Genomic DNA, 12,936 nt, shown 5'->3' on the forward strand with positions numbered 1-12,936 from the left:
TCACATGTGAACCAGAAGTACAAAAAAAGAAATTGGCAGATTTGGACTAATCCCTGCAGCTTTATTAACTATGATCAGAGATGATGAGGCTGATGTGAAATTACAGACACCTGATGCAAAGCATGGGTATTTTGCAATTCTGTCCATTACATTTTTTTTTAATGAGTAACAGTATATAATGTTTACCAACCTAGGTTATTAAGAACATATTTTCGTGAAGAATAAAAACTGAAGAGAATTGTGCATTTTACAGCATTTTATTTAAATAATTTCAGTAAAACAGCCCAAAACTAACACAATAAGTTGAATTAATGAGCAGTAATTGGACAGATATAAACTGCCGTCTCAGTTTGCAGGTCACACGTCTCTTCGTGGATTTAGCGTGTTGATTAAGTGTCCCCACGCTTTGGATGACTTATTTCGTGACGTTGTCTTTCCCGATGAATCTCTTTTCTCCCGTTTTTCTCGGACCATTGACTGCTGTGACGCACATGACATAGAAAACAAGGTCAACTATTGGCCGTCTGCTACTTCTCCTGCTGTGCTTGTGAAACTCTGGGGGGGAAAAAAGGAGGGCCGCTCACAGAGAAAGAAAAAAACATATCAACCAACTAATCGATGACTAAATTAGTTGACAACTAGTTCAATAATTGGTTGAAATCTATTGTTTTGGCCCGATTCATATCGCTATATATTTTGGGGAATATATATCGCCAAGTTTGGGGTCAGAGTACGTGAAAGTATAGGGCCTTAAACTTCCTATAACCAACAGGTGGCACTATTACTATTTCAAATGCTCTTCATGAGTGGAAGTCTGTATTTACTCATGTGAAGCACGGAGCATCGCAGGTGTGAGAGATCAGCATCCACCTCCCGAAAATCTTCTTCATCTACGGGGTCTTCAGTTGCGTCTCCACAGTGCCGCAAAGCACCTGCTGAAGATGTTTTTCTTCTTTCTGGGTGATTTTAAGCAGGACACAATGTCTTGTACGACAGAGGTCTTCTGAGCTGTCAGAGCTCCAAGGACGCCCTCCATGCCACCAAACTTGAGGCAAAGCTCCTTGATGATGTCCTTGACATGTTTAGGGACTGACTTGATGGATAAACCCAGATCCAGGTGCTCCACCTCCTTCAGGACTTCTTCTAGAAGCCAGGCGATGACAATCTGCTGCCTTGTTCTGCAGTGAAGCAGGTTCAAACCAGCTTTCTTGAACAACTTGGGCACCAAAGCGTGGACCATCAAGACGAGACAAACTTTGTTTACTTCTGCTCGTTGTGCTGGTTGTTCTGCCGGTTGGAGTTCAGGTGGTACATGCGTGCCAGATGCTCTCACTCTGCCGCTCTTTTCAATCTTCAGAGTATCCAAGAATAACTTCCTCAGGCCGGCAACAAATCGTAGATTTTTGCCTGTGGTGTTGTTCCTCAGCCTCCTGAACGCACTGACTTCTTTGTCATCTCCTTCTTCTATCTGCACCAGCTTGTCAATACGATGAGTCAGTCTTTGTGTCTCCTGGCTGCTGTTGGAGGAAACCTGATATTTGTGCTGCAGTTCTGCCACAGCCCGATGTATGGCCACTTTGGCAAACTGTTGAGTGAAGAACGTCTTGATCTCCCTCCCCACATTAACCCGTCGGCCCATTCTACACTCCGGGTTACTTGAGGAACCTCCGACTGGGTCCATTGCCTCGTAGATCTCCTCCGCAGTCAGTTGGGTCTCCTCATCAATGGTGGCCTGGACACATTCATAATCTGACTTCGCCATGACCTTTGACAAAGGCTTTGCAAGTTCATCAACTGCCGTGATCAGGACATTCTGCATTGTTTCTACTGAAACAGTGACCACGTCCTTCAGGTGTCCTCGCAGACTGCGTCCCACTCACTTCCTTTCCCACTGAGAACCATTGATCCTTTCACAAAAAAAAGGCTTTGACCAGTGGCTGTAAAGCATCGAAAACCTTTTCAGTTTGTATATCCCACATCTTGACTACGACTCCTGCAAACCAAAAACTGAAATGAATTCTTTCCTGCTGCACAGACTATAATTGTTGTTTAGGGATTAAGTTGTTAAAAAAAGAACAATTATAAATGTTATGGACAATCAATCCTAACCTAGACACCAGTGATCAATAACTGTTAATCCTTGTTCCTGAGCTATTGAGAGAAATGCAAAATTAGTTATTCGGGCCTTTACGTAGAAAACATCACTTTTCCGGCCTGAAACTATAACAAGCTATGTTGTTTCATATTTATTGGTGTTGAATGTGAGGACACACACTCACACAGTCCCGGGCATCGAAATACAAACGTTAAAGCTTTCAAATCAAAGCAATGGACAGTTTCACAGGCCCGCTCCAGTCAACACGGACCCTGGAAGTGATAATCAAAATATTCTTGCTCGTGAATTTGAAAAGGCACTCCCAACGCCTTTCTTTTTACCCAAGGTCGCCCCCCGGTGGCGGGACGAGGCATCACGTCGCCAGCAGCCCGTCGCAGGCGTGCTTCTTGAGCTGCCGTGAGTCGGAGAAGCCGTGGCCACACTGCTGGCAGGAGTACAGCTTCTCCCCGGTGTGCACCTGCAGGTGGGACTTGAGCTGGTTGGACTGGTGGAACTTCCGGTGGCAGTAGAAACACTCAAAGGGCTTCTCGCCCGTGTGGATGCGCACGTGCCGGTAGAAGTTGCCGTCTGTCCGGAACGCCTTGCCGCACTGGCCGCACTTGTACGGCTTCTCGCCGGTGTGGATGCGCTCGTGCTGCTTGAGGCTGGCCGCCTGGAAGAAGCGCTTCCCGCACACGTCGCAGACGAACGGCTTCTCGCCCGTGTGGCTGCGCTGGTGGTAGCTGAAGGAGTACTTGTTGTGGAAGGCCTTGCCGCACACGGAGCAGTTGAACTCCTTGTGCTCGCTGTGGCCCCGCTCGTGCAGCTTGAGCGAGTTGGCCGCGCTGAAGCCCCGCAGGCACACCTTGCAGCTGAAGGGCTTCGCCGGGGACTTGCTGTTGTGGCGGCGCCGGGCCTGGCCCGGGTTCGCCTCGCCGTCCGCCGCCTCGCCCTGGTTGGCGTGCACGTACTTCTGGTGGATGAGCAGCCGGCAGTTGAACAGGAAGGTCTTCCCGCACAGGTCGCACATGAAGGGCTTGCGGGCGCCGTGGAGCAGCATGTGCGACTTGAGCTTGTTGTTGTCGGAGAAGCTCTTGCCGCACTCCTGGCAGCCGAACGGCTTCTCGCCGGTGTGGATGCGGAGGTGGCGCTTCAGGTTGTTGTTCAGGCTGAAGCGGGCGCCGCAGACGTGGCAGGTGAAGGGCTTCTCCCCCGTGTGCACCAGGTTGTGCCTCTTCAGCGCCGTGCCGGTGCGGTACGAGCGGCCGCACACGGCGCAGACGAACGGACTGTCGCCCGTGTGCTTCCTCTTGTGCACCGTCAGCGAGTGGGCGTACTTGAAGGCCTCGTCACACAGCGGGCACTGGTACTTGCGGGCGCTGGTGTGCACCATCTGGTGGAAGCGCAGCGTGTCCTTGCTCTTGAACTCCTTCCCGCAGGTGCCGCAGCTGAAGGGCCGCTCCTCCGAGTGCACCGCCATGTGGCAGCGCAGCTGCACCGCCGTCTTGCACGTCTTCTCGCACGCCGGACACTTCAGCATCTGCTTCCACTTCTCGTGGCGCAGCAGGTGGTTCTCCAGCGGCTGCTTCAGCCGGAAGGTCTTGCCGCACTGGTCGCAGGAGAACGGCTTGGGCGGCTTGAGCTGCTGGTGCCGCTTCAGGTGGTTGTGCAGCGACGACTCCTTCCTGTACGAGCGCTTGCACTGCGGACACGGGAAGGGCAGCGGCGGCTTGGTGGCACCGTGACGCTGGAGGTGGCTCTCCAGCGACGCCCTCTCCGGGAAGCTCCGGCTGCACTGCGGGCAGGGGAACTGCTTCTTGTGGGCCGCCACGTGCTTCTTCAGGTCGGTTTTCCAGTGGAACCCCAGGTCGCAGTGGTCGCAGAAGAAACGCTTCGCCGCCTGAGACTGCGTGTTCCTCAGCTTCCGCCCCGCGACTCCGCCGGGACCCACCTTGTTCTCGTCAGGGCGGAGGTCAGGAGACTCTGGCGGGAGGAGAAGAGGGACAAATACAGATTGCATTCATTTCTCACAATTTATTCTAAACGCAAGTTCGAATCTAATACATTCCCTCATTTTGTCTTACAACTTCCGACGGGTGGGAATGCTGCCATTCCTTTTATTATAACAATAAGAAGGCCGTTGCTCGGCTAATCCCCCGCCGGAGGGCTTTATATTTTCTCACAAAGCCAGCTCTAAGGCAGCACACTTGGTACACTAGAGGGTGTTCCATGGGTCCTAGTAGATAATTATGTAGAATCTGAAAGGTCTTCTTCATAAGCTATGTCAAAATACGTCTCCAGAGCCCAAAAGGTGTTTTTATGCACTTAGTGACCGTGTGACCTGATATGCAAATGAGGTCATGGTCACCATGGTGCCCCTTCTCCCCAGGTGGAGTGTCCATGTGTGAAGTTTGGTGACTGTGGGCCCAGGAACTGCTGAGAAATGAGGAGAAATGTTTATATGGAAATACATGTATTGTGCAACCATGACGAGCAAACTTCAGACCCTACCAATCTTCAAGGTCAAGGTCAGGTCACTTGGTGTACTGGAGGTTATCCCTGGAGTGTGTATCATGTGTGTATCAAATTTCAGAGCCCTCGCTCAAAAACCTAGGCCTCCAGAGCCCAAAATGTGTTTTTAAGCACTTCGTGACCCTGTGACCTACTTAATATGCAAATTAAGTCAAGGTCACCATAGTATCCCTTCCCCCTCTGAGATGTATCCACATGTGAAGTTTGGTCACTGTGGGCCCAGGGGTTGCTGAGATATAGGTAGAAACGTTCGAACGGAGACTGTTTCAAGGTCCCCCTTCGGGGCCTATCAGCCACGGCGGGGGATAATAACCACAAGGCTTGAGCTCATCTCTCATCCACCCATCTTTAGTATTCAATATCACCATATACTACCGTATTTTCCTCACTATAAGGCGCACCTACATCTATTGACATAATTTACAACTTTGTTCATATATAAGGCGCACCGCATTATAAGGCACATGGAATAGACCAGTGGTCAACAACCTTTATAGCTCAAAGCCATTAGGTTACATTTTCCACTGATTCTAACACCCAGAGAGGTGCACACACTTTATTTTGATAGTCCTACCTGCAGCCTATGCCAGGAGGACACTACACACAAAACCTTCTTCACTGCTGGTTGACAACTTACAACTACCGGTAATAAACTAAACTACATGAACTAAGCAACAAAAACACAACACAACACAATTATTACCGACACCACAAACCAAATATAACCCCCAATAATTGCATTTAAAACACCACAAACAGCTGCAATGAATTATGGGAGTTTCTATCGGCTGCACTGAGGAGCTCAGGATGAATTTGTCGCTGCAAGGCATGATGTCCCATCATGCCTTGCAGCGACAAATTCCTGTTTTGTGTTGTTGGAGGTTATTGTGGGTTGTTGTTGGGCTTGGTGTTGTGTTGATTGTGTTTATGTGTTTTTGTTCCCCAGTTTAGGGAGTAATTATTTCATCTAGTTTATTTTGGTTTGTTAGAATGTTGGTGTGCAACCATGAGTGATGAAGGTGTTGTGTGGAGTGTCGTCCGCTCTGAACATCCGGTTGCGAAGTTAGAGTTGTCAAAATAAAAGCTTCTGGTTGTTCAGCTGTCAAATAGTCTCGAGTAGAGCAATTCTTCCATATATAAGGCGCACCGGGTTATAAGGCGCACTGGCAGCTTTTGAGAAAATTTGAGGTATTTAGGTGCCTTATAGGGAGGAAAATACGGTAGGTCCTTTGTACTTTTTAGTGCGTGTGTTTAGTGAGCAGCATGCTGGATTGACTCCAGGAACGGTAGCTGTACTTCAAAGCAAATACAAATACACATTTGAACTCAATTAATCCTTAAATAGACGTGAACCAGGTTGTAAAGTTCTTTTCTCCCTCAGGGGTCGACTTACTTAGTCTCATTCTCATCAAGTACAATAAAAACAACAGGAACTAGATGATCTGCATTTCCCACGGCAAATGCATGATAGTGTGAATAAAAGACGACAAGAGCGGCGACGTTTTGTGACTCTCAGCACGTTTCTAGCTGAAAGTTTGACCGAGCTGTCGGGGTTCAAAGTTGAAGGAGTTTACATTTTCCTCTCCATTCACTTCCATGTAAAATTTAATGTGGAAAAGTTAAAATATTGTAAAAAGTTGACGAGGTTTGAGAAAGCTGGAACATGGCCGGAGAGTGCCGAAAGAGCTGCACGACTTGATATTTGAATGGTGACGAGCGGGCGAAGATTGCCAGAGAAGAAGCGATTCGAAAAACGTACAGAACTAGAATCTCAAGAGTATGAAACTAATTAATCGTCGATAGGATTTTGGGGTTTTTTTTGGGGGGGGGGGGGGGGGGGACACATAGCATCTCACAGTAACACTGTACCTGTCTCAGGTTTGACAGCAGTTCTCCTCGTCCTCCTCGGCCTGCCGGTGGGTTCCTCCCCGACAGATTTCTGTGACACACAAAGAAACATCTTGTAATGAGCTCAAAAAAAAATCTGCTTTCAAACGACAACAAATCCGGTTCACTCCATGAAGACTGTTGATATTGACAGTGAAATGGTCGCGTTGGCAGCCGCTTTGCTTGGTTTTCAAAATACGTGCTACTAAAAACCTGAGAGTTGTTCTGTGCAGTATCGCATGTATCGGGTTTGATGCTTTTATTTTGAAGTGTGTCCGTTTGCCGGAGGAGAAAACATCATTTTCAGAACAATGTTTGCACCGACATCGTTGAAACAGAAACGTCCATCTTTTTATGGAGTAAAACTGTGGAACTCTTTAAGTGTGGAATCTAAATGTTGTTCAAATGTTTACAAATTTAAGAAAATGTACAAAGAGAAAATTCTGAGAGACTATGAAAAGAATTGGAAAAAAATAAAAAATAAAATAAAAAATTGACTGTAACTGTTGAACTGTAAGAAAAAGGAGGCTGTTTTTGTTATGTTTTGTGAACGATGGGGAATTGATTTGATTTGATTTTGTTGTAAAGTGCTGTTAGGAACAGATAACACAAGATTAATCTTCTCTCTGTTCCCTTTTGTTCATGTATGGATGGCAAATTATATATATATATGGTGAAATGGCATGAAATAACAGGAACAAATAAATCAATAAATAAAAAGTAGGAAGTAATGTATGGCAACCAGGGGCCTTGTGTAAATGGAAGTACCTTGACGCTGGAGAGCTGACACAAACAAGTGGTACATGTGTACCTCTCCTTTTTTTTTTTTTTTAGTTCTAGCTCTGGACTCGGACGTTCAAGACAATTCCCCCTTTTTATCAGCCGACAAGGTTTGAAGGTGGATTTGGAGAACAACGAAGTCAAATAAACCCTTTGAAAGGAAACCACTTGTGTCTGCCAAGAGGGGATTCGTTATTGCCCTCAACCATACACGCAGTTTTAACACTAGATGATCTGCATTTCCCAGGGCAAATGCATGATAGTGTGAATGCTGCTGGCAAACTGGAATGCTTTCTGCCGCCTGCCTTCAACTGCTTATAGTTGGAGAACCGTGACACTTGGGTGAAAGATTCCTTCACCGTCGGCGTCGGGAGAAGTTGAAGGACGCACGGTGTGGTTTCCGTGTCCTCCCGAGGTTCCGTCTCCGCGGGAGGACTTGAAACAAATGGCTGAACTTTGGGGATTTGGGGAGAAAACGTCTCCCCAAAACACATAGGAACGGGTTAGAGAAAATCCCGCGCTCCCTGTCAATTAAGCCCCCTGGAGGGAGAACCGTGTCTCTCTGAGACAAACGTGTCACCTCGTGAGAAGCACAAGGTCTGTAGCTACATTTTGATGTATAATATGTTGAGAAAGACGACGGAATGTGGCCGTGGCGACGAGTTAAAGACGTTTTGTTTTGTGTAAAACGGCAGCTTCTCGCACTCTAACCAAAGTCTCTGCAATACACACCCATGAAAAACGGAGAAAAGGAGGGAAAACTTGATGACATTTGAAGGCTGACAGTTCAAAATTGGTGACAGTCAGAAAAAAGGCGACGGATGTTGTGAAAAGACGAAAAGAGCGGCGACGTTTTGTGACTCTCAGCACGTTTCTAGCTGGAAGTTTGACCGAGCTGTCGGGGTTCAAAGTTGAAGGAGTTTACATTTTCCTCTCCATTCACTTCCATGTAAAATTTAATGTGGAAAAGTTGAAATATTGTAAAAAGTTGACGAGGTTTGAGAAAGCTGGAACATGGCCGGAGAGTGCCGAAAGAGCTGCACGACTTGATATTTGAATGGTGACGAACGGGCGAAGATTGCCAGAGAAGAAGCGATTCGAAAAACGTACAGAATAATAAAACTAAAGATTTGAATCTCAAGAGTGTGAATGCCATGAATTCACACTAATTAAACCAAACGAAAATCACCTCCGAGACGCAGTGGAACTTGTGAATTCAGACGACATTCACCAGGATCTCCTTTCTTTTCAAAATCACCGCCGACGGTTTTGAAGACAGATGTGAGTGTGTCTGCGCAAACCTTTTCCTGCGCCGCATCCGGGCCGCTGACGGAGCTGGAAGCGGGACTCAGGGCGCCGTGAGGCTCCGGCTCCGGCGAGGGCGCTGGCGGCAGGAGGAGGAGCCGCGTCGTTTCTACTTCTTCGGACACGATGGACGAAGGCTCGGCCGTCGCCTGACCCGCGTCCACCAGGAGCAGGGCGGGAGCGGGAGCGGCGCCGGCTCCGCCCAACGCCGGTTCCAGGGTGGAGCTCTCTGCACAGCCCGGAGGTGCGGTCAGGGTGGAGGCCGGCACGGCAGGAGGAGCGGGGCTGGTGGAGGCTGAGAGCCCCGGTTCTTCTGGAGACCAAGGAAAGAGACTAAATCATTTCTCTTTAGACGGGAATTTTTGTCCTACAATTTAAGGTGAAGCGATCAACAGAAAGAAATCTGTCGGACAAATTTGAGGTAATGTGCGTTTATGGCTTCTTGTTGGTTCCACAGAGGGACGTTAACGTGTGGATTTCCACTGTGGGACTGAGTTAGTTTAATGTCTTGCATGATCTCTATACATTGGATATTTTGTTCTTCACGGTGTTAACGCCATGCAATTTTGACAAAATAACTTCTTTTTTTTTTTTATAAATCGCAAAGAGGCACAGATATATAAGGAAAAATTCATCTCGGATTAATCTAAGTTTTTTTGGGTAAATGTATGTAAATATGACAAGCAGATGTACAATTTTCTAACCGCTATAACGCCCCTCACCCTTCAAACATATGGCAGCACAAGCAAATACAAGAGTTGTTTTCAAGCTTACCCGTGAGTATTAAAACTAAAATTAAAACAGACAAATTAGGGGAAAACCAAAGACGTTCCAGCTTTGCTTATGTGTTTGATTACATTTAATTCGAGGTGTAACGAGTGTGGGTCACCCCTCCTGTCTGAACTGTGAGGCTTCACTCCTATATGGGTGTAGACGTCTGCCCTCCACGGTGCAATTCATCTCAGCCATGATTTAAAAAACAAACAAAAATAAACTTGAGTTGCTTCAGATGTATTTTGACAATTTTCACTATCCCCGTTTTAAACCACTCAAAACTGCAGTCTACTTTTTCCCCCACTCACTTGTTAGTTTCAGTTAATTTTAGTCATTGACTGTTTTATTACAAAACAAAACTTCCCTAAAGTTCTGAATTGAAGGGAGCAGAAGGAACAATTAACTTGTGTAATCTGCCCCTTTATATCCCACGATCAACTTACAACAATAACAATGACTACACAATCTGATAAATAATGTGCTGGCATTTATTATTTCTTTAAATCTTGCAACCCGAGTCATGTGACAGAAATAGTGTTCCATGATTTGGTTCAAAAGCTCTCCTTTTTTTTAATGAACTTTGTTTCTTTTAACGTCCAGTTTAGGGAATGGTGGCTTTATGACGCATGGCGCATAATGCATCGCTGGCATTCAGGCCGATCTCTCGGGGGAGTTTGTTGGGTGTCCTCACCTGCACCCTCCTCCTGTCCTCCGGCCTTGCTGATGGTCTTGAGCTCCTTCTCCAGCTGCTCCATGTCTCTGCCCAGCTGTCCCACCCTGGCCTCCAGCTCCTGCTGCAGCTGGCCGGCTTTCCTCTGCAGCAGGTCCTCCAGCTGCTCCACCCGGGCCCGCAGGGCCTCGTTCTCCTCCAGCAACTCCGACGAGACCTCCGCGAACGACTTGAGGATCTGCATCACCAGACACCGCTGGATCTCCCGGAGCTCCCCCAGCCGGGAGTCCCCCCGCGCCGCCTCCGTCCCGCAGGCGGTCGTCACCGCCGCCCGGATGGCCACTTCCACCATCGACGTCACCTCGCCGCCGAACTTCGCCTCCATGTCCGTCGAGGTCCAGAGCTCAGCCCGCGGTGTCCGGCGCTCCCGGGCGCATGTCCGGGTAAAAGTTTCCGCTTAAATTTGAGTCAGTTTTGACGCAGAAAACGTCAACGCCGCTTCTCGTTCCGCGGTCCCTCTCCAGTATGGCGGCCGCGCTTCAACTTCCGGTGTGCTCGCCGGAAGTGTACTGGTCACGTAACGACAAAATGGCGGCGACCTGTAAATAAGTACGGCGGCGCCCGCAACACCGCCATCTTGGATTCCCTCACTGACATCTCTTGTCAGGAGGCGGACATATTGTCGGCCATTTTGGATTCCCCAATGACGGCTTCTCAATTATCCAGGACGAAAATAGTAAACTGTTCCAACATTAAATGAATAAATAAACGAAAATTTTAATTTACAATATAATTCTAAAGAGAAAAATAATTTACAAATACAAGTGCGTCATTTATATACATTTTCTTAGTTAAAGTTCATCTTTTGCGAATTAAGTTAAATGCCTTTGAAAGATTGTCCATTAATGAGGAATCAATGTAAACAAAAATTCAGACATTAATCATGCATTTCAATTAGAGCAATATTGGAAACATCTAAATGAATGAATTCTCATTCTTCAGACTATTTTTGATTCTCACGGTAATACGGGACAAAGTGTGTCCCTTCTCAGCTCAATACGGGACGCATACTTTTGTTTGCAAATACGGGACGATTTCATTTTTCAAGTGACTCCTCATCGCTAAAAACTTGCAAGAGGAGATGCTGGATACGGTGCATGAAGGGCAACAGGGCATGGCTAAGTGTATGTCCAGAGCACAACAGTCCATATGGTGGTGTAGGGATTTCTTACCTCATAAGGATCACTAGGTACCATTTATGTTGTGTTTGGCTATCAAGAATGATTAATAATTATCGAAGATAATAAGATATACTAAACATTTTAATTAAGAATTTGAATTAATAGTTAAATTAATTACAATTAGCACAATAAACAGTAAAGCTTGAAGGATTTTGGAGTTCTTCACACAGAAGAGGTCAACATTTCATTCACCTTTGTGCTCATTAATAAGACATCAAGTATGATTCCAACAATTATATTTATTTACTTTACAATTTATTACATTTATTAATTTATATTTATCACTGGACCATTTCTAGAAAGAGTTGTGAATGAGACTTGTTTTGTAAAACGTCAGGAGTTGTCAGATGGACATTCTAGCGGACAGACAACCCAGTTGGATTGTTATTACGATGACTGTCAAAATAAAAGTACCAAATCCCAGGAGAATATGGACTGGGAGTCATGACACCACAGCGGAAACATCGTTCTGATTGTCCAGCTACTGAGCGTGTGCAGAAGATATATTTATGGTAGTTGTGGGCCATTATGTTGGTTGATGGTGGAAACGCACTGCGAATGTTTCAAGAAAGTTGTTTTTCACTGTTTACACAACAACGGTGTCTCGGCATTTTCAAAACATTATGTTTATGGTGATTCAGCGCTCTGCTGTCTTGTAAACAGCCCCTAAAAGACAGATTCCAGTCTGGCCCAACAAACCACCAAGCAAGGTGCTTCTATTCTTTATTCTTCACAATATCACAGTTCCCAGATACATTATAGTGTTTTGTACATCGTTGTGACACTGAAAAAATGGACATCCTACGAAGCTCTATGGAGCTTATAGATGGAGTCCAGGCATTTGTGGGACAGAAAACAAAAGTGTTTGACTGGAGACAGAGATAAAATAAAACAAGAAATAGTAACAGATTATAAATACCTACATACAATAATGTACATCATACTCAAGCGCCTACATTCATATTACAAGCATTCCTATATTGATGCGCACACCCACCCACACACACACACACACACACACACACACACACACCCACACACACACACACACACACACACAGGGATCTAGGTTTGCATGATACGTGATCACATATAAGCATTTTGATTGTTGAAGTGGTCCTCAATTTCCTCCTGGGTTTCATGGAGTTGTTTGCACTTCTAGCATTGCTTACTTTGTTATTTATTTGTCCCTATTATAATTATTGTTTGTTTGTTTGATTATCTTTTCCCTCCCTTTTTTCACCATCACAGAGCTAATAGAAAGTCAAGTTAGCCTTCAGGAGAAAATGCTGCCATATTTGACCTTAATCAGTGCTGTAGTGGGTTAAAAGTCTTCCTTTCAGATTTCTTTTAAATTTGGCTAATGAGGCAGACTGCTTCATATCATCATATTTCTGGGCCTTTACAGCAGATACTAAAGTTAGTGGATTTTAGTTTCCTGTTTTTCCCTTTGATCATATGTCCCCCCCTTGTATTCTGTTGGTGTGAGGGTGTGTACAGATGGATAAGTTCAGACAGTCTGCTGTTTAGTTTGTGAACCATGCTGTACATCACACATGCATTTTGAAATGTATTCATTTCTGGAAGCTTTATGAGGCCATATCTGTGGAAGAGAGGGTCTGAGGATGTGGACCAGGTGATGGCTCTTAAGG

General features: G+C 46.1%; 1 protein-coding gene across 1 annotated transcript; it reads right to left on the reverse strand.

Annotated features, from left to right (window-relative positions):
- Positions 1-318: 318 nt before the first annotated feature.
- Positions 319-10,537, reverse strand: LOC308135031 (uncharacterized protein). Its single transcript, XM_080502905.1, has 4 exons — positions 10,065-10,537; positions 8,596-8,912; positions 6,497-6,566; positions 319-4,078 (listed from the first exon to the last, which is right to left on the reverse strand). Exons 1-4 carry the CDS (start codon positions 10,426-10,428, stop codon positions 2,469-2,471), a joined length of 2,361 nt encoding a protein of 786 aa, XP_080359031.1. The 5' UTR covers positions 10,429-10,537; the 3' UTR covers positions 319-2,468.
- Positions 10,538-12,936: the final 2,399 nt, after the last annotated feature.

Source organism: Blennius ocellaris (assembly GCF_963422515.1).
Source record: "Blennius ocellaris genome assembly, chromosome: 2".
Taxonomy (NCBI): Eukaryota; Metazoa; Chordata; class Actinopteri; order Blenniiformes; family Blenniidae; genus Blennius; species Blennius ocellaris.